The sequence below is a fragment of the Balaenoptera acutorostrata genome, chromosome 2 (assembly GCF_949987535.1).
Source record: "Balaenoptera acutorostrata chromosome 2, mBalAcu1.1, whole genome shotgun sequence".
In the NCBI taxonomy this organism is placed as follows: Eukaryota; Metazoa; Chordata; class Mammalia; order Artiodactyla; family Balaenopteridae; genus Balaenoptera; species Balaenoptera acutorostrata.
The window spans coordinates 161949263-161972099 of NC_080065.1; the positions used below are offsets into that span (position 1 = coordinate 161949263).

The 22837-nt window shown below is 42.8% G+C and overlaps 1 protein-coding gene across 1 annotated transcript; it reads left to right on the forward strand.

Annotated features, from left to right (window-relative positions):
* The first annotated feature begins 885 nt into the window (after positions 1-885).
* LOC130707366 (UDP-N-acetylglucosamine--peptide N-acetylglucosaminyltransferase 110 kDa subunit-like) lies at positions 886-22433 on the forward strand. Its single transcript, XM_057541598.1, has 2 exons — positions 886-946; positions 19178-22433. Exon 2 carries the CDS (start codon positions 19187-19189, stop codon positions 22325-22327), a length of 3141 nt encoding a protein of 1046 aa, XP_057397581.1. The 5' UTR covers positions 886-946; positions 19178-19186; the 3' UTR covers positions 22328-22433.
* Positions 22434-22837: the final 404 nt, after the last annotated feature.

The following is a 22837-nucleotide window of genomic DNA, read 5'->3' on the forward strand; positions in this document are numbered from 1 at the left end:
GCCGCCGCCGCCGCCGCCGCCGCCGCCGCCTCTGCCACCGCGGCCGCCGCTGCCACCGCCGCCCGCACCGTTCCCGCTCCCGGCGGCAGCAGTGGCGGGCGGGGAACCCGCGGCGCTGCGCCGCATCCTCTGCGGCGGGGGATGAGGAGTCTGAGAGGAACTGGAAGAGGAGGAGGCAGTGCACATGTTGGCTCCGCGGGCCCTGGACGATGCCGGCCAACACCGAGGCGCGGAGCGGGAGGCGCGCGAGCGTGTGGGAGCCGGCGCGCTAGTGCGTGCGAGCGTGTAAGGGGGAGGGGCGGGGGGATCGTGGAGGGGGAGGAGTCTCTCGGCTCCCCCTGCGCAACGCGCACCCCCGCCGCCTCAGCGAGGGGGGGAGGGGAAGGCTGCGAAAACTAACGTCCAACGGCCCCAACCACCCGACCGGGCTCGGGGTGGCGGTTACGGCCGGGGCCTCGAGGAGCCGGGAGCCGCCGCCGCCGTCGCCACAGGCATCGCGCTGACAGGGGAAAGGGGCAGCCGCCGGCATCACGCAGACTCGCGGGGCTGCACGCGCAGGAGAGCCCGGCAGCTGCAGGGAGGGCCGGGATCCCTGCTTCTGGGGACCTGGTAGGGGGAAAGGGCCTCGAGGTGCCTGGCTGAACGCGGAGCCGAGCCACCGCCTCCTCTGCCCGCTCCTCACTCCATAAGGCACCTAACCCCGCAACCCGTACCCCGCCCCCTGCACCGCCTCCCGGCGCTCGGGGCGGGCAGATGACGCAACGAGAATTCCCATTGTCTCCGTCACTCTCCACCAGAACGCGAGTGATTGGTTTCCGGGTAGGAGTGAGAGGAGCATCTGCCAACGAAAGTGGGCGTCCTACTTTGGAGGCGGGATACGAAGGAGCGAAGGCGGAGAAAGGGGCTGTGCGTTCAAGGAGGGGCGTGAGAGTTGACAGGCTTTGAGGTGAGAGGGGGACCGTGATTGGGCTGCCCTGGGACAGTGGGTCCGTGTGTGTCCTGCGCGTACCCCGACACCCACAGACGCGCACGCCCAGGGAAGCAGGCTGTGAGGGCTCCACCCTCCAGGGCCGTTTGTACCACTTGAGACAGAGGATACGTCAGGCAAACTTGACTTTCCAAGTACACCTGTTCTGGTGGTGGGATGTTTGAGAAGAATCCATCCCTTCCCCACTAATTTTAGGAATCTGAGTTTCTGTGTTGAGTAGACTAATTAAAAGAATGTAAGGCCATCAGAAGCAATGTCTGGGGGTTGGATTGAACACTGGGTGGATACTTTTACAGTTATCCTATGGAGTGAAAAGAGATCATCAAATCTTCTGTTCCAAGACAATAACTCTGAATTGCAGGGGTCAACAAGGAATTGTACATCATTGCACCGTCAGTTAAATGGAGGTGTAATGGAGGGCACACCCTGTTGTCTTTTCCCAGAAGCAGATGTCCTCTTGGGAGAAATAATACCAGACTTGATGTAACAATCCACTGGGGTAAATTTAGTTTTTATTCTGCAGTGGAACTGAAGAGAAACTAAGATTTTGGATGACTGTCAGGAACCGAAGTTTACCCCACAGTAAACCAAGGTTTGAAACATTAAGCAGGAACAATTGATTGAAGGGTCCACATCAGATACCCTCCATTCGTTTCCATGAGAGAAAAAAGAAGTGGGAGATCAGATTGGTCTACTCTTGGTGTCTGCCCACACTGACAAGCTTCCTCTGGTTTCAGGCACTAAATGCAGGGGTCAGTTTCACTTAGAGGAGCCATCCCTCTCAGCTTCATTGTGCCCTCAGAACAGAAAGCATACTAGGTTCTGTAAAAAGTGGATGAAACCACTTTTTCTGTAAAATGCAAGAATTGCACCCATGAATACTAGTGACAGTTCCTCACTTTATCACATAGTAGAATAACAGCTAACATTTACTGAGCATTTCATGTATCAGCCACTGTTGTAAGAATGTTTTATGTGTTAATTCCTTCAATCCTCCTATAATCCACAAGGTACGATACTACTATTATCCCCATTGTGTTCACATGTATTTGCTTTCCAGAATAACATATATTAAATATAAATGTAGTAAAAACTTTACTCTTTTAAATTTAGTATAATTGACCTATTGTGTTATTTTTTCCATCTGAAATGAAAGATTTCCTCATTCATTAGGAAATTGCCTTCCTTCATGGGGAAAAAGAATGATAAATGGCTTCTTTCTGATGACTTTTTCAGAATATCAAGAACAAAAATTGACGGATTAAAATATGTGAAGTGTTTAAAAATGCTGGTAAATTGCCAAGTTGTCGATTTGATTAGAGCATGGTTTCATAATAGAAATGTTATCTCTGGCCACTCCTAAATATAAGTATGTAACGACCCCAACACTTTAGATTACAGTAATTCTAAATTTATACCAAGCCACAGTCCTAATGATCAATACCTGATTTGGATCTAAAACAACCTACCTAGCCATGTGTTAAAGTCTTTCTGTGTTTGTTCAAAACTGCCAACGCCAACTTAAATCAGACAACCAAAACAAATCTAAATGACGCACACAGAGAACTAGTATGATCTTAAAATACTATTTTCAGTTGCTCATAAGTCACCATGACCTATTTGGAGGTTCAATCACCTTCTCTTTACTAAATATATCTTGGTTGCCTCTTAAACCTTTGTTCTCATGAAATAAATACTGATCTTTATGTGTAAGGAATTCAGTCTCCAAACAAATCAAAGGTGGGCTAAAATCAACTAAACCCAGTATCGGCTTTCCAATGTCCATTTGTTGAGTTCTTAAGAGTATTTTATTCTTAGTGAGTTTGGGAGTGGGCTCCAAGGGTATGAAAAGAAGCTTTAGGAAAACATACCCCTCAGTAAATTGGGACCCCCCTTAGAAGGAAGTGTGGATTGCTGGGCGAGAAGAGCATACTCGACTGTGCTAGCTATGGGATGGCTAGGTCCCGTGCAGATTATCTCTATTTGTTGAATACAAGTGTAACATAATCCCTGGAAATTCTATATATGTTAATGTTGGTAATGACCTCTTTACTATGTTGACCTACCTAGAAGAAGACAACACTGAAAGCGCAATTTGGTGGCATGGGAAATACCTTTGTTCTCAGTAACCCGTGTCTTGGCTGTTTGTGGAACAAGATTCCACCGTTAGCTAATCTGAAGTAGAACGATTACACTTACTTCTTGGTTCATGTATGGTAATGGACTATACTTTAGGTTGCATTAAAACTTGGAATCATTGGCTACCTCTGATTAATATGTAGCCCCATGTGAAGAGAGAATGAGATAACTAACGGGCCTACAGAGCTACCAAAACCTGCCTCTTCTAGTTTCATCCAGGTTTGCCAGGGGATGCATCCAAGCCCCAACCAAATCTAAGAGGCAGTCCAGGCTGTCAGTATCAGAAATGAGGTCACGGCTGAGAGAGAACACTAAACAGATCTGCACTGATGTTCATCTTCAGCTGATTAAACTCTCTTGTAGGTGGATTCTTTAGAGCAGCAACAAAAAGAGCCTTGCCTGAATTTTTGTCCCTGGCAGATGCTTACAGTAAAACTCCTTACTGCTTGTGACAGGCTACGTGCACCTTTGCACTAGGTGTTTCCTCTGCCTGAGCAGTTCCTACCCCAGTTACCCACATGGCTTGCTCCCTCATTTCCTCCAGGTCTTCACTCAGATGTCATCACCTTCACAATGAAAGCTTTTCTGAAAACTCTTTTTTAAAATTGCAAGCACCCCCTAGATGTTCCCTACTCTCTTCCTTTTTTTTCCCCCAGAGCACACATCACCACCTACCTATTGTATATTTTAATTATTTTTTGTTCTGTCCGTGTAGAATGTAAGAGCCATGAAGGCAAGACTTTTTATCTGTTTTATTACTGCTGACTCTCCACAATAGTGCTTGGTACCTGGTAGACAATATTTGCTCAATGTTGTTGAAAAGAGTAGCAAATTTTAACCAGTGCTTGTCCCATGAACTAAACTGTGCCTTTCATCAGAAAAAAAAAAAAAAAAAAAGGATAATAAGAAGTATATCACTGTTGCAAAGACATAGCCACAGAGTAGAAAAATGTTCCATGTGGCTTTTTAAACTAAACAGATATTCGCACTGGGGCCAGCATTCAAAAGGGAAGCATATCTTGTATTATGATCCTTATACAGGCAAAGTGAAAAATACTAGTCCTAAGAGGGGTGGGATAAGGAGGGTGGGAGGGAGGGTGACGCGAGAGGGAGGAGATATGGGAACATATGTATCTGTATAACTGATTCACTTTGTTATAAAGCAGAAACTAACACCATTGTAAAGCAATTAGACTCCAATAAAGATGTTTAAAAAAAAAATACTAGTCCTAGTGGCTCTTGGAGGCTCATCAGATGTTGAAAATGGAAACTGAAATTGGTAATGGAGAAAAGGCAGTTGAAATTTGCAGGAAAAAAAAATAACCAACTGGAACTGACAGAGAAGGACAGTTGAGGAGGATCCCTTACAGAGTGACATCTGCTGGTATGTGGTTAGTTCTCTCTCTCTGTTAGGAGCAATTCTCAAGAGGCCTGTGTAAGGAAACTGAAAAATATATATATTTAATTAAGTAGAAAGGAACATTTCATGTAAATAATAAATATTTTACTTTGTTTCTTTCCCCCCAGCTTTATTGAGATGTAATTGACATAAAAGATTGTGTAAGTTGAAGGCGTGTAATGTAATGATTTGATATGGGTATTTAGTGCAAAATGATTAACACGATAAGGTTACTTAACACATCCATCACCTCACATAGTTATAAACCTTTTTTATGATGAGAACTTTTAAATTCTATTCTCTTAGTAGCTTTTAAATATACAATATACTGTCGTTAACTATAGTCACCATGCTGTACATTACGTCCCTGAACTTATTCATCTTATAACTTGAAGTTTGTACCATTGACCACCCTCACCCATTTCTCCCACTCCCCAGCCCCTGCTCCTATTCTCTGTTCATATGAGTTTGGATTTTTTTCGATTCCACATGTAAGTGAGATCATATAGTATTTGTCTTTCTCCATCTGACTTACTTCACGTATCATAATGCCCTCAAGGTTCATCCATGTCATCACAAAAGGCAGGATTTCCTTCTTTTTATGGCTGAATAATATTCCATTGTGTATATATACCACAATTTTTTTCCATTCATCCATCAGTGGACACTTGGGTTATTTTCATATCTTGGCTGTTGTAAATAGTGCTGCAATGAACATGGGAATGCACATATCTCTTTGAGATATTGATTTCATTTCCTTCAGATATATACCCAGAAGTGGGATTGCTGGATCATATGGTAGTTCTATTTTTTAAGTTTTTGAGGAACCTCCATAATGTTCTACATAGTGGCTGCACGAGTTTACAATCCCGTCAACAGTGCACAAGGGTTCCCATGTCTCTATATCCTCACCAGTACTTATTATTGCTTAACTTGTTGATAATAGCCATTCTAACAAGTGTGAGGTGGTATCTCATTTCGGTTTTAATTTGTATTTCTCTGATGATTAGTGATGTTGAGCACCTTTTCATATACCTGTTGACCGTTTGAATATCTTCTTTGGAAAAAATGTCTACTCAGATCCTTTGCCCATTTTTAATGGGATTGTTTTGGTTTTTTGCTATTGCATGAGTTGCTTATATATTTTGGATATGAACCCCTTATCAAATATGTTGTTTGCAAATATTTCTCCCATTCTGTGGGTGGTCTTTTCGTTTTTGTTGATTGTTTCTTTTGCTGTGCAGAAGGCTTTTTAGTTTGATGTAGTTTCACTTGTTGATTTTTGCTTTTGTTGTGATGCTTTGGGTGTCAGAACCATAAAATCCTTGATAAGACTAATGTCAAGGAGCTTTTCCCTATGCTTTTTTTTTTTTTTTAAAGATTTAACTTTATTTATTTTTGGCTGGGATGGGTCTTTGTTGCTGTGCACAGGCTTTCTCTAGCTGTGGCGAGCAGGGGCTATTCCTCATTGCGGTGCATGGGCTCCTCCTTGTGGTGGCTCCTCTTGTTGAGGAGCACAGGCTCTAGGCGTGTGGGCTTCAGTAGTTGCGGCGCGTGGGCTCAGTAGTTGTGGCACACAGGCTCTAGAGCACAGGCTCAGTAGTTGTGTTGCACGGGCTTAGTTGCTCCGCGGCACGTGGGATCTTCCCGGACCAGGAATTGAACCCGTGTCCCCTGCATGGACAGGCAGATTCTTATCCACTGCGCCGCCAGGGAAGTCCCTATGCTTTGTTTTTAAAAGAAGTTCAGAAGAGGCAAGAGAAAGAGGGGGTATCTTGTTTTTTAAGTGATAAATATCAAAAGAGTATGCATGCAATTATTCCTGCCTGGATAGAAAATAGTGATGAGGACCACCAATTGTTCAGCTTTCATCTCCACAGCAGTTCCTATCGCCAACTATGATGCCAGGGGCACATCCCCTAGGCTGATGCATAAGTAGAGTTTTATCATTTAACTAAAAGACTGTATTGAACAAAGCCAACACATTCCGAGGCTAAATCAAGATTTGGGGACCAGAAACCTACAAATATTCTCTCTTTGCTGTGACATTTCATTTGTTTTAGTTCCAAACATGGTGTCAACAGTACATGAGAGCAGTAGTGGTCCTATGAAGAGACTGTGCTTGATTATCATAATACTATTTTTTTTAAGTGAGAGTTTGGAGTGATTAAACTGTGTCGATTAATTTCCTCCTCTGTGACTGAATTTTACTTTTTACCATATAAGTGTGTTGAGTGACTGCTGTTAAGGTGCAATCAACTCATCAGCAGCGCTTGACTAGAGAAGTTATTAAAATTATTTTAAACTTTTTATAGCACAGTGTCCTACCAAGCATCCTATTGAGAAGGTTTCCAGTGTCCTACCAAGCATCCTATTGAAAAGGTTCATATTAATATATTTAATAGGCCTACATGAGCATTTAATAGCAATAATACTAGCATCAGGCCTTAGTAACTCCTCATCAAGTCACTTATTAAATGCCTTCAAAGTGCGACGCTCTTGTATACTCTGTAAGAGATCCTTGTTTTCATACTTTGGTAAATTGTAGTCTCTCAGAGGTAAAAAGGTAATTTCTACAGATAAAGGTAGAAACCATGTCTAAATACAGGTCTTCCATAAGAGAGATGCAAATAAAGCCAATGGAAGCAATGGGAGGGAAAGATCACTTTTGAGGAAAGGCTTCAGGGAAGAAGAGTATGAGGAAATCTTGTCACTAGGGATACACAGGCTGTGTTAGGAGATGATCGAGCAGTGTGCCTCGACTGATGGTAAATGGAAGATAAGTCTTGGTCTGTTGATGACATGTCATGGAGGTTGCCAGGCAAGGCTTGCCCTTTATCGAGTATGCAGGGAGGAGCTGTTGAAGATTCTTGAGCGGGTGGGGAGAACATGAATGGAGCTGGGCTTTTTGAATATTCATGCAAGAATAGTTTACAACCTGGATGGAGACTGTAAACTGGAAGATGATTTAGTAGACTTTGAGAATAGTCCATGGGAGTTTAGGTAATGAGAGTTAGGAGAATGATAGGGGACATGGAGGGGAGGAAAAGATGCAGGTGATACTCCTTCTTAGCTGATGGACCTTGAAAGTAGGACGTCAGACAGCTCTGAAGCTTCAGGCTTGGATGCCTAAGAGGATAGTGGTGGCTTTAACAGGAATAGGGAGCCAAGAGAAGGAGCAGGTTTGGGAGAAGATAATGAGCTCATCTATAAATAAGAGAACCAGAGGATATTCAAGTGGAGACAGTTTTTTCCTTTGTTTTATTGAGATATAATTGACATATAGCACTGTATAAGTTGAAGGTGTACAGCGTAAAGACTTGACTTACCTATAGTATGAAATGTTTACCGTAACTAGTTGAGTTAACATTCATCATCTGATTTTGATACAAGGGGAAAAAAGAGAAAAAAACTCGTTTGGAGTTTTTAAGAGCAGTTTTTAAATGATAGTTGAGAAGAGCATAGGTATGGTTTGGGGGGTTATCCATGTACATATGATAGTTGAAGCCATGGGCACAAATGAAGTTGGCGAGGGAGAAAAATATAGAAATAAAGAAAAAGAGGATCAAGGCGAAAATTTTGAGAAATTATACATTAGTGGAGGAGGAAAAGTAAGCACATAAACAATCCAAAGAAAACAAAACTAGGAAAGAAGGCAGAAGGGAAGAACTTCTTAATTAAAGAATTTGGTGTCTCAGAGGATGTTTGGTAGATGTCTGTGGTATATCTGGGAGCTCACGTCCCCTTCTCTAAGATCTAATCCTCCGCCAACACACAGAGGGTTTGGGCCTGACAGCTATGTTTGTACAATTTGACCTTGTTCTTCTGACCATGGTTGGTTTGACCTGAGTTCGATAACTGACCAAAGCTGCACCAATCAGGTTTTCTCCCCTGGGAATTTGGAATTAAGAAATACAATGTTATTCTATTAAGGGCATGAACTGGGTGATCACAGAAACCTGTTTATGGGGTGGCCATCTTCTGTCACAGAAACAGAAAAGTGGAGGAAACCTGCCTTCTGAAAGAAACGAATGAAGTGACTTGCAGAAAATCAAAATGAGAACAGATGACCTGAGAGCGAGAGAGAGAGAAACTGAGAGTATGCTTATTTTCCCATGACGACTATTTTCTGTCTTATCCCTTTTCTTCAATCTTCTAAAACCATCCCCACACCTGCCTACCCTGATGCGACTCCAGTATATTCCTACCATCAAATCTACAAATCTTTTGGCATTTGGACCCATCTCTCCTTTCTTTCTTCCTCTCCTGTCAAAAGCCATTCCTCTACTTATGATTTAAATTCCTTCCCCTCTTCTTAGGGGTTTCATTTCTTCAGTTATTCCCTTCCTCTTGTTCATCATCAAATTCTTGATTATCCCCAATATGTACAAACATCCTCCATCCTAACATTTAGAAAAAAACAAAGATTCTTATGCTATCCCTTTCCATCTGTAATACTAATTCTCTGATCCCTTCACAGCAAACCTTCTTGAGAGAGATGTCTACAGGTTAACTCTGATTTCCTATTCAATCTACTCGAATCTGACTTCCACCCCCACCACGCCAATGAAAACTGCTAATCCATGTTGTCAACAGCCTACATATTGCTGGACCCAGTGGATGTTCCTTGAACCTCATCCTACTCCAACTTTTAGCAGTTTTCAACACAGTTGGTCAGGCTCAACTTCTTGAAAACCAAATCTCTTCTATTGGCTGGTCTGTCTCCTAAATCTCTAACCACTGCTGTTCAGTGACCTTCAGGGGTTTTTCCTCCTCTACTGCCCTCTAAAAACTGGGCTCTATTCTCTGCTTTCTTGTCTGTGAACTCACCTTCTTGGTAATCTCAGTCATTCCCATAGCTTTAAATACTAAAAATGGTAACAAATTCGCAAATTAATCTCTTTAGCCTAGACATTTCCTCCAAAATCTGTATTCAGATATTCATTTGTCTGTATGACATGTCAAGTCTCCGTGAATATCTGAAATTAATGTATCTGAAATAGAACTAAACTCTCAATTTCTATCAACCTGCTTTCCTCCCCTCACTATTAAAAAGAAATTCTATCTTTACTTTTTCCCACTTCAGTAAATGTTATCACCATTCACCCAGTTATTGTAAACAGGACAACCCAGGCAATATTCTTGATTTTTCCCTCTCCTTCCCTCCCCAACTCTAACCTATCAGCTGGTCCTCTTATTTGCTCCTCGTGAATAGATGTGTAGTCCATCCACTTCTCTCCATCTCCTCTGCTACTACATTAAATCAAACTGCCATCATCTCTTACCTGAGCTATTGCTGTAGCTGCCAACTGGTCTTCTACCTTCTACTCTTGCCTCCTTTCATCTATTTTCTGCTCATCAGTCAGGGTAAACCTGGAAATACATCGGACCCTGTTGTTTCCTGCTTAAATCAGTTCAATGTTTTCCAATTAGTTTGCCATGAGATCCAAATTCCTTTAAATACTTAAAAGGCCTGGCCTGCTCTGGCTTCTGCCTCCTTCTCCAACCTTACCTCCCTTGATTCTCCCCCTCACCCTTTAAGTTCCAGCCACAGTGGCCTCCTTTCACTTCCCCCGAAACAGCACTGCAGGGTCTGCACACAGGTGTATCCTCAGCCTAAAACACTCCTTCCACAGCCCCAATCCTCAGTTGCCCTGAGTGGCTCCCTCACATTCTTCAGATCTCAGTTTAAATGTCTTGTCTTCAGAGTATCCTTTCTGAGTCCTTGCCTATCACTAATAACCTATAATAATGTATCATTAGGTCAGTTTGTTTCATCTGTAGTGCTCATTATATGGTGTAAATACACAATTGTTTACCTGTTTATGTAAGCCTTCCCCACTAGATTATAAAGTCTCTCAAGGCAGGGACCTTGTCTCTTCTGTTGACTACTTGGTCACTGAACACCTAGGAGTGCCTGGAATATAGCAGGTGCCCAAGAATTATTTGTTAAAACTTTATTGGTTACTGATAGCTTCCTAGTTCCTGATGCTAATCCCTGTGCAGCCCTATTATACTTTCTGTGAGAGAGTTTCTTTGGTCTTATATTACCCTCCCCCTTGCTGTTTCAATCATTTGAATAGGTTTTTGTTCTTATAGTTAAATGATCACTAGTTGATAAAGTCTTTAAAAGGATGTGGTGATCAGCAATGTCAAAAGCTGTTAGATGGGGAAGAAGGTTAAGGGCTAAGCAAAGTCATTGGATCTCATCACTGGAAATCTTCACACCAATAGTGTCCATAAAATGTGGCTCTGTGGAAGCCAGGGTACAGTTGGGTTGATGAGAAGGGTGAGAAGATGAATGCAAGTAATGTAGAATTCTCTTTTTGAGAAATTTGACAGTAAACAGAAGGCATGAAGTCAAATGGGATCTTGGGGTTCATCAGAGTCCAAGAAAGTATATGTTGCTTTAGTTTAAAAAGAATAGGGAAGAAACATCTACTGATATGCCAATGGAAGCCAAAAGAGAAAAAAATGAAGTTGGAATGAGGAGGACTAATAGATTTAGTTTCCATGAGGCAGTAGAGGATTTGATCAAGAGCACAAGTTTGACAAAACGGGACAATGTTTCCCCCTCCATTTACAGGAAGAAGGGACGTTAAGAGAGTGAAGGTAAAGAAAAAATTTATGTAGAGCAAAGGAAGTTGAGCGTGGCCATTTAAGGAGGTAGCAATGTCATCTACAACTGGTTGTCAAGGGGAATCTCTGGAAAGACTTTTCCAGACCACACCTCCATCCCTTTACTCCATGACCTCCCCACCCAAGATGGTAGACGCTCTCCACTGCACCTGCCGCAGAGACTCACTGCTGCTGAGGGCCACAGTGGTTGGTGGGAATGTGCCTTTCTTAGGTGGGGTGGAACAGAAAAAAAGCCTGCGATCACTGAGGAGAGGGGTAGTCAGAAGGGAATATTGGGGTTTGAAGGGCTCCGACATCATGAGGAATACGACAAGGACATAGAATTGTTTCCCAAACATATATCTCAGCAGGCATTCTTGGGGCCCTTCTAAAAATACAGATTTCAGCCTCATTCCCTAGAGAGTCTAATTCAGCAGGTCTGGGAGCAGGAGGGGCAGGATTGTACAATTTTTAACAAGTTCCCCAAGTGATGTTTATGATTTGGCCAATTTGGGAAACAGTGGATTAGAAACGATTAAAAGTTCACTAAGTTTAATTGCAGGCCCCACATATTTTCTCAGTGTTTAGCCAAATACAAAGATTTGTGGATAACTGATGTCAATTCGTGGAAATTACCCAAAGAAAACAGTTTTCAGTGGATTGGTATCTAATTCTATGGTTCCAAATAATCTGCAGCGATATTTAAAATGTAAGACTAGTTTATGGATATTTCTTTATAGAGAATTTCATTGAGGAAAAGGTAAATGGAATGGACCAGCTAACAGTTATTATTCATAATATAATAACAAACTCAGATGTTTTAAAGCCTGTTCTGCTTCTAGTTTGCTTACCTCCCAAATTAATAAGCTAAACATAATAAAAATCTAAGAATGTAACTTGATCTTACCCATTCCTAACATTCTTAAAGGAGGTCTTTAGCCCAATAGCACTAGAACTTCTGAGAGCAGATTCAGATCCATTTAAAATATTTTTTCCATTCCTTCCCAGGAAGAGTTATTTGTATTGATATACAACATTTGGGCCCCAGACCACTTACTGGGACCACAGGGCCTCACTAATTTGTACCAGTTTTCCTCTATTCTAGTTGGTCCTGACCATCAGGTATAAATGAGTGCTAAATCAATATTAGCTGATACTTCCCCAGCTGTGGGAAGTATGGAAACCCTATCACATGAGCAAACACAGCCCTTCTTGGCTACATTTAAAATAAGGTGGTTATTATTACACTGTATGGGGAAAAGGCTTTTTTTTTTTTTTAAAGAAATCTCATGCCACCTTAATTTGCATTAACTTGATAGACTGATATCAATAGTCGGAATCAATTTTCAATTGTTATAGTTTCCCTACCACCGTTCACACTTCCTTCATTCTTTCAGGGAGCCTTCTTCTGCCTTCCTATTTCTTCCCACCTCCAGCCATGCCATATACCCCACACCATTTTTCCTTTCTAGTACTACTTACTCATCGGGTTGAGTAGAGAAGCCAAAGGTGACTTAGTTTACATACCTGCTTTAATTGCTCACCTTGGGTGGAGCAGTGTCTTAAATAAACTTCACTTTTGCCACAGCACCATTACTCAGTAAGGTATTTATACAAGTGTCACTTAATCCCATGAAAATAAACAAGGCACTTAAACTTGTTATTGAAAAAGAAGCTTTAGGCTTTAGCTGCCCACTCTCCTTACTCAAGGGCCAATCTCACCTCACTTATTCTTAGAAAACTTTTCAGCAGTTTTCCTTAAAGAAAATCAGGCAGAGCAAAGTACTGTGAGTCAGGTTTAAGCTACCCTTACCTTTGAAAGAAAGGGTTCCTTTGTTAATTATCAATAACAAGGAATCTTGTCATTTCTCCCAATATTTCCAAGTCATAGCTACCCATAGCGGAGCTATGCATTCAATGCATTCCTAAATATTGAAAGCATATATGTTCAGTATTTAACCAGAGATGAAAACAGAAACAAATATTTAACATTCCAAAGAAATGGTGCAACTCTACATGATTTTTTATTTTCTATATCCTGAACTGTATAGAAATTTCATAGTATTTTTAAAGCACTTTCATAAATATGACCTTTTTGCTTGTGATCATTCTATGAGGTAGTTATACTATTTCCATTTTTCAGATGGGAAAATTGAGGCTTGAAGCCTTGGCCAGGGTCACAGCACATGAGAGATTCAGAGCTGGGAATCAGCTCTCCTGACTCCAGGCCCAGTGTTTTTCCCTCTATAAAAATTGCCTTTATAGCAGGACAGTCAGGGATATGTTCACTCAGTAATAGAGAAGTATGGATCTTTTCCACCCCTAGTCATTGAAGGACCTATGAGCTGATAGTGTATGTGAGAGAGGACACTTCCTGCCTGAAAGATTGATGACTTACATTCAGAGCAACCTGATATTGCACTCTGATAGGAGAAGGACCTGTCTAAAACGTCCTAATTGCTTAAAACATCCAGAGTTCCCAATAGGAAGACAGGGTGTGGTAATTATATATCTTGCTTTTGGCTTATCTTCTCCATATCCTCACCCTCACAGATGTCTTTCAAACATTGGTAATTACAGCTTTCAGAGCCAAAGCCTACAAACTCATAATCCACACAGATGACATACTAAAATCTACTCAAATATGTAAGGCTGAAGAAAGTTTCAGTGCTACTGGACTCACATTAAAAAAAAAACTGCTTACAAAAGAGGTAGCCTTTATTTCTATGTCACTACTGCCTAGATGTGTAATGGTTTCTTGTTGATCTGTGAGGGTGCATATTAACTCATTTACCTCTAAATGTAATCAGTAACTTAAGAATAAAGTACACATGCAGATGACAAGACCATATGATTAAAAGCAAATAGTCTGACATTGGAAAACGGATCCAAATTAATGTAACTAACTTGAAACAATGAAGGAACTGCTTCTAAGCAAGAGGAAGACTCAGTATAAAGAAATAAATGCAACACAGGAAAGCAGTTGTCCTTGTCATGCTGGCCTATAAATGGAACCTGAGTTAATAACATCATAATCTCTAAAGAATTCAGCAAGTTCTTGCTATAGTGGCAATGAGATAATATATAAAGTATGGTGGAATTTCCCACCATCTGTATCACTGGCGAGCCCAATGGTAATTGGAATGGTTCAATGTCCCACAGTTTTTAAGGGAAATCGTTTTAGGAGGAGTCACATTTCTAGATGAAGACACATTAACCCAATGATTTCAAAGAATATGGCTTGGGTCTGGTATCACATTTCAAGACCAAGAATTAGCACCTCAGTTACTTACTAAGTGAAAGATACTCCAATGATAATTGATAAGAAAACGGCTCAGAAATATGAGTGGGATTTTAAACAACTAAATTTGTTTGTCTCCCACTCTGATTGAATCCAGAAGTATTTATTTAGGGGAGCAAAAAATCCAGATGACTTGGAAGCAAATGTTTCTGTTCGTTGAAGAATAAGGATGTCTTCTGCCAAATGCAGCCATTTCCAAACGCAATGAAGGACTATGGCTCATATATCAATCCTGCCCCTTCCTAGCTCGGCCCTCATTCTCTGACCATCTTCTCCGAATTCCCTTGCGGGATTCCCTTCAGGACCATTGCTAATTCATGCCTTCTGGAATCCACCTTCCTCATAACTATTGAGGCTTTTTCCACCTTTTCAGAAAAAAGTTTGCCCTGGGTGATATACATAAATCTTTGCCCAGCCTCAACCAGCTTGCTTTCTAGCTAACAGGTTTATCTGTGGCCCCAGGGGGCAGGATAGTGTGAGAGAGGGGCCTCAAAAGACCATTACCTTTCAGTACACAGCTAGGTAAACTAATTCCACCAAAGATCACAGGTTTCTATATTTCCTTGAATATGCTTTTTTTTTTAAAACGTCATCAAAATTTCACGTTTTAAATATTTTTTTAAAGGAAATCCTTTTATTTTTTTATTATTTATTTATTTATTTTTGGCTGTGTTGGGTCTTCGTTTCTGTGCAAGGGCTTCCTCTAGTTGTGGCAAGCGGGGGCCACTCTTCATGGTGGTGCACGGGCCTCTCACTATCGCGGCCTCTCTTTTTGCGGAGCACAAGCTCCAGACGTGCAGGCTCAGTAGTTGTGGCTCACGGGCCTAGTTGCTCCGCGGCATGTGGGATCTTCCCAGACCAGGGCTTGAACCCGTGTCCCCTGCAATGGCGGGCAGATTCTCAACCACTGTGCCACTAGGGAAGCCCAGGATTTGTATTGTATTGCTAACAAAGAGACTGCATTTCTCCTCTGATGAATGTGCACAAGAAAGCATGCTGTCCCCGGTGATCGTTGGGTACCGTCTCATGATCCTGAGGGAAGCCATCCTATCCTTCTGGTTACGTGATACAGTGGGTTTCCTTATTGTTTAGGCCAGGTTTATTTGGAGTTTCAATTTTTACAGTGAAAAGTTTTCATAACTCTTTCTGTTCTAGGGGTTTTTTTTGTTTGTTTTGTTTTTGTCAATTCCTGTTGGGTATTATTTGTATTGTTGATGTGGCAAGAACTCTACTGAGATATAGTCTTCTTGTCTTTATATTATGAATATATCTCTAAGTTTATCACTTATCATTTACTCCTTACTCTTGTTTAATATAGAGAAGATTATAATTTAAGTCTATTAAATCCATCAGTGTGTTTCTGCATGATGTATTCCATTGCTTTTACTTTTATTCATTCATTCATTAAAGAGAGTGTGTGTGTGTGTGTGTGCGTGTGCGTGTGTGTGTGTGTGTGTGTACTACAAGGTGCCAAGTACTACGAGAGGCAATAAGACTATTTACTGTGAGACAAGAAAGACACAGCCCCTGTCCTCGTGGAGTTCATATCCTGGTGGGGGATTGAGAATATGTTAGACGTTCACTAAAAAGCCACACAAGTGTGTGTAAGCTACTAAAGGATAGAGGCTACAGAGGGAAGGACCCAGTCTAGGAGCGCTTTCATAGGAGGGTTAGGTCTAGTTAGGGAAGTCAGGGGAAGCTTTCCTGGGGAAGTGGTGACTGAGCTAAGAATGATAAAGAGGACTTAGGTAGTGGGCTAAGAGCATTACAGGCAGTGGAAAGAGCAGGTCCAAATGTCCTGCTCAGGGGCAAGCACAGGAAACAGGAAGGACTGAAAGAATGCAGAACATGGTCCACATCCTCAGAGGGGCCTGGCGTAAGTGAAGGCGGAAGGTTGAAGGGTGGGAAGTGGGGGATGCTGACCACGCAGGGCCAGTAAGTCCATGTTAAGGAGTTGTGTCTCCTTCCTAAGATCTATGGGAAATCACTGAAGGTGTCATCTTTGACAACCACATTACTTTTACCTCCAAACATCCAATCTCATAACAAGTCCTAACAACTTTGCTTTCTAAATATCTCTTCAATCTATCCACTTCAATCCATCCACTTCTGTTCATCATTACCAACACTTCCTCAGCCCATTCTATCATCATTTGTGTCTGGACTAGGGGAATAGCGTCCTCAATGATCTATGTGCACCTACTCTTGTCCCACTCCAATCCACTCCTGCACAGTTATGGGAAGACAGGCCTGACCTTGATACCATTTGATGACACAGAAAACACTGAAAGAGGACCAGTTTGTTTTTCATTAGTCTTGTTCTTGAGAGGTTGTGGAGTGGGCAGTTCATGAGTTTAATCTTGGACCTGCTGAGTTTTAAATATCCCTGGGATGTCTTAGAGAAGAAGCCAAGCTGGAGGTGTCTGTTAGGTAGATATCTTCTGCCTCCCCATCTAGAGCCACTCTCCACCCATCTCTACGCTGATCCCTGCCCGGAGACATTGACGTGTGTGGGATGTCAAGATTCCATGTATCCCCAGCACCTGCTCCCGTGTGCTCTGCCTTCTAGTTGCGTTCAGCCCATAGGAGGTACATGAAGGAAGAAGCGTGAAGGCTGAGTATTTACTCGATACGATATACATCCTGCATCATCTCTTCCTCTTCCCCACCTCCTCCTCTTTCCACCCTGCCTCCTTCAAACCCTCTTCCTCTGCCTCCTGCTCCTCCTGCTCCTCCTGCTCTTCTTCCTCCCACCTCTTCCTCTTTTTTTCTCTCTCGAATCCAGTAATCATTTCCACCTCCTCCTTTTTTTAAAAATTAATTAAGTAATTTTTGGCTGGGTTGGATCTTTGCTGCGCCCGGGCTTTCTCTAGTCATGGTAAGTGGGGGCTACTCTTCGTTGCAGTGAGTGGGCTTCTCATTTCGGTGGCTTCTCTTGTTGCAGAGCACGGGTTCTAGGTGCCCGGTCTTCAGAAGTTGCAGCACGCGGGCTTCAGTAGTTGCGGCACGTGGGCTCAGTAGTTGTGGCTCGCGGGCTCTAGAGTGCAGGCTGAGTAGTTGTGGCGCACAGGCTCAGTTGCTCCGTGGCATGTGGGATCTTTCCGGACCAGGGCTTGAACCCCTGCACTGGCAGGTGGATTCTTAACCACTGAGCCACCAGGGAAGTCCCTAACCTCCTCCTTTAAGCCTAGGCAGTAAAAGCTCCCTGAGATGCTGGACTACTGTCCTCTGTTGTTTTCCTCAAACCCTTTGCAAATGATCTCTTGACTACAGTCTCCTTAATTACGGTACATTTGAGTGTGACACCTTTCTCTTTCAGGGATTCTGACTTATACTGATAGGTAAGAAATGCCTGGGGGAGAGTTACATTTGAGTCACCTGAGTAGAGGTGGTAATTGGAGCCGTGGGTAAATGTGAATATCTTGGGAGACAGTGTAGAGAAGGAATGGGCCCTGAGGAACTCAAACATGTAATGGCTTTCAAAGGACGATAATCTTGCAAAGGAATTGGAGAAGTAGCAACCAAAGTGAGGTGAAAAATCAGGGCAGTGTGTGTCAAAGAAGTCAAAGGAAGCAAAGGGAAGAAAAAGAGTGTTGGTAGTCAAGATTATCAGTTGGTCCTGCAAAGTCATTGGATTTAGTGACTTATACCATCGTGAATCTGTTACATATTTTCTGTGCTCCCTCTGAATAATGATTTAAATTTTTTTACATTAACTTCTCTATAATTGATTTTAGGTAAATACAGTCAGATTTGTTTTAGAACGTATTTTAAGGTAAAAAATTAACTACCCTTCCTTAACCATTATTCCAACATTATTTATTTTATACTTTCTCTATTACCATTATTTCCTCCAACATTCACTGTCTCCAAAACTATGAAGAGGGCTTCCCTGGTGGCGCAGCGGTTGAGAATCTGCCTGCCAATGCAGGGGACACGGGTTCGAGCCCTGGTCTGGGAAGATCCCACATGCCCCGGAGCGACTAGGCCCGCGAGCCACAGCTACTGAGCCTGCGCGTCTGGAGCCTGTGCTCCGCAACAAGAGAGGCCGCGACAGTGAGAGGCCCGCGCACCGCGATGAAGAGTGGCCCCCGCTCTCCTCAACTAGAGAAAGCCCTCGCACAGAAACGAAGACCCAACACAGCCAAAAATAAATAAATATTTAAAAAAAAAAAATATGAAGAGATGTTTGAGCACTTTCTGCTAGATGTATAAGAGCTTTCTATTTGACTGTATCATAGTGGTTCAACGGTTGTCTCTTTAGCATTCATTTTAAAATGTATCCATTAGAACAAGTCTAACCTCTTAATTTTAATTTTCAGAATTCTATTATCAATAGCCCCATTTATTCTTCCAGATAAACTTTATATTTTTTTAACATCTTTATTGGAGTATAATTGCTTTACTATGGTGTGTTAGTTTCTGCTTTATAACAAAGTGAATCAGTTATACATATACATATGTCCCCACATCTCTTCCCTCTTGCATCTCCAGATAAACTTTAGAACCATTTTATCAATTAAAAAAGACTTCATTGTGATTTTTTTCAAGACCGTGAGACATAGATGGCCAACCAGAGTTCCTAAGGTTCAGTGTATGTAACTGTTGCCGCCGCTTAAGCCTGCCAAAGCAGTGGTACGGCTGCTGCCCTTGTATTTGCTACCTCTAGAAACATTCTTGCCAGTAGTGGCAGCAGCGGGACTCAATTACCCTCTTTTCACACTCCCTCCAGAAGCTCCAGATGGCGTCTTCCGTGGGCAACGTGGCCGACAGCACAGACCCAACGAAACGTATGCTTTCCTTCCAAGGGTTAGCAGAGTTGACACAGCGAGCCTATCAGGCGGGAGATTTTGAGGCAGCTGAGAGACACTGCATGCAGCTCTGGAGACAAGAGCCAGACAATACTGGTGTACTTTTATTACTTTCATCTATACACTTCCGGTGTCGAAGGCTGGACGGATCTGCCCGCTTTAGTAGTCTGGCAATTAAAAAGAACCCTCTTCTGGCAGAAGCCTATTCAAATTTGGGGAATGTGTACAAGGAAAGCGGGCAGTTGCAGGAAGCAATCGAGCATTACCGGCATGCGTTGCGTCTCAAACCAGATTTCATCGATGGTTATATTAACCTGGCAGCCGCTTTGGTAGCAGCAGGCGACATGGAAGGGGCAGTACAAGCTTACGCCTCTGCTCTTCAGTACAATCCTGATCTGTACTTTGTTTGCAGTGACCTGGGGAACCTGCTCAAAGCCCTGGGTCGCTTGGAAGAAGCCAAGGCATGTTATTTGAAAGCAATTGAGACGCAACCGAACTTTGCAGTAGCTTGGAGTAATCTTGCCTGTGTTTTCAATGCACAAGGGGAGATTTGGCTTGCAATTCATCACTTTGAAAAGGCTGTCACCCATGACCCCAATTTTCTGGATGCTTATATCAATTTAGGAAATGTCTTCAAAGAGGCACGGATTTTTGAACGAGCTGTGGCAGCTTACCTTCGTGCCCTAAGCTTGAGTCCAAATCATGCAGTGGTACATGGCAGCCTGGCTTGTGTATACTATGAGCAAGGCCTGATAGATCTGGCAATAGACACCTACAGGCGAGCTATTGAATTGCAACCACACTTCCCGGACGCTTACTGCAACCTAGCCAACGCTCTCAAAGAGAAGGGCAGTGTTGCCGAAGCAGAAGATTGTTATAATACAGCTCTCTGGCTGTGTCCCACCCATGCAGACTCTCTGAATAACCTAGCCAATACCAAGCGAGAACAGGGAAACACTGAAGAGGCAGTTCGCTTGTATTGTAAAGCATTAGAAGTCTTCCCAGAGTTTGCTGCTGCCCATTCAAATTTAGCAAGTGTATTGCAGCAGCAGGGAAAAGTGCAGGAAGCTCTGATGCATTATAAGGAGGCTATTCGAATCAGTCCTACCTTTGCCGAGGCCTACTGTAATATGGGAAACACTCTAACGGGGATGCAGGATGTTCAGGGAGCCTTGCAGTGTTATACCCGTGCCATTCAGATTGACCCTGCATTTGCGGAAGCCCACAGCAATCTGGCTTCCATTCACCAGGATTCAGGGAATATTCCAGAAGCAATTGCTTCTTATCGCACTGCTCTGAAGCTTCAACCTGATTTTCCTGACGCGTATTGTAATCTGGCTCATTGCCTGCAGACTGTCTGTGACTGGACAGACTATGATGAGCGCATGAAGAGGTTGGTCAGCGTTGTGGCTGACCAGTTAGAGAAGAACAGGTTGCCTTCCGTGCAGCCTCATCACAGCATGTTATATCCTCTTCCTCACGGCGTCAGGAAGGCTATTGCCGAGAGGCATGGGCACCTCTGCCTGGATAACATCAGTGTCCTTCACAAACCACCGTATGAACATCCAAAGGACTTGAAGCTCAGTGATGGTCGACTGCGTGTAGGATACGTGAGTTCTGACTTTGGGAACCATCCTACTTCTCATCTTATGCAGTCTATTCCAGGCATGCACAATCGTGATAAATTTGAGGTATTCTGTTATGCCCTGAGCCCAGATGATGGCACAAACTTCCGAGCGAAGGTGATGGCAGAAGCCGATCATTTCGTTGATCTTTCTCAGATTCCATGCGATGGAAAAGCAGCTGATCGCATCCATCAAGATGGTATACACATCCTTGTAAATATGAATGGTTATACCAGGGGTGCTCGAAATGAACTCTTTGCTCTCAGGCCAGCTCCTCTTCAGGCAATGTGGCTGGGGTACCCTGGGACTAGTGGCGCACTTTTCATGGATTATATCATCACTGATCAGGAAACTTCACCTGCTGAAGTTGCTGAGCAGTATTCTGAGAAACTGGCTTATATGCCCCATACTTTCTTTATTGGTGATCATGCTAATATGTTCCCTCACCTGAAGGAAAAAGCAGTCATCGATTTTAAGTCCAATGGGCACATTTATGACAATCGAATTGTGCTGAATGGCATCGACCTCAAAGCATTTCTTGATAGTCTACCAGACGTGAAAATTGTCAAGATGAAATGTCCTGATGGAGGAGACAAAACAGACAGCAGTAATATAGCTCTCAATATGCCTGTCATTCCTATGAATACGATTGCAGAAGCAGTTATTGAAATGATTAACAGAGGACAAATTCAGATAACAATTAATGGATTCAGTATTAGCAATGGACTGGCAACTACCCAGATCAACAATAAGGCTGCCACTGGAGAGGAGGTTCCCCGTACCATTATTGTAACCACACGTTCTCAGTACGGGTTACCGGAAGATGCCATTGTGTACTGTAACTTTAATCAGTTATATAAAATTGACCCATCTACTTTGCAGATGTGGGCAAATATTCTAAAGCGTGTTCCCAATAGCGTACTGTGGCTGTTGCGTTTCCCAGCAGTAGGAGAACCTAATATTCAACAGTACGTGCAAAATATGGGCCTTCCCCAGAACCGTATCATTTTTTCACCTGTTGCTCCTAAAGAGGAACATGTTCGGAGAGGCCAGCTGGCTGATGTCTGCTTGGACACTCCACTCTGTAATGGACACACCACAGGGATGGATGTCCTTTGGTCGGGGACACCCATGGTGACTATGCCAGGAGAGACTCTTGCTTCCCGAGTTGCAGCTTCCCAGCTCACTTGTTTAGGCTGTCTTGAGCTTATTGCTAAAAATAGACAAGAGTATGAAGACATAGCTGTGAAACTGGGAACTGATCTAGAATACCTGAAGAGAATTCGTGGCAAAGTCTGGAAGCAGAGAATATCTAGCCCTCTGTTCAACATCAAACAATACACAATGGAACTAGAGCAGCTCTATCTACAGATGTGGGAGCATTATGCAGCTGGCAACAAACCTGATCACATGATGAAGCCTGTTGAAGTCACTGAGTCGGCCTAAATTATGACTGTGCACAGGAGAATTACCCCTGTACCTGAGCCTCAACCTTCTGGGGGAAAGGGAACTAGATACGTTACTTTGTACTTACCTTTGTAGCAATATCATGTTGCAGATGGGTGACAGACAGTGATAACAAATAGCACAGCCAGACTTGCTTCCTGCATGATCATGACAGGGAGAGACACAAGAGATGGGAGACTGCTGTTCCACAAGGAGTCTCCGTAGAATTTTGCAGCAGCCAGGTGTTAGAAGTCTGGAAAGTCTGATCTCCCTTGGTCTTCCATGGGATGGGTGGTTAGTGTGGAGGGGAGATAGAGATTGCCCAGTCTTCTGAATTAATTTTTTCTTTATATTTGGGGTATTGGAGCAATTAAAAATGTTTGGTTTCAGGTTTTTTTTTTTTTTTTTTTTTTGGGTTCAGGTATTTTTATTCATGTGAAGTGTATATGATTCTCTTGAGATAAGGTTTCAAGCTAAAATATTCCTTGTTTTAGTTTCTGAACTCTACAG

Coding starts and splice junctions, on each gene's coding strand:
- LOC130707366 (XM_057541598.1), top strand. CDS start 19,187: ATGGCGTCTTCCGTGGGCAACGTGGCCGACAGCACAGACCCAACGAAA.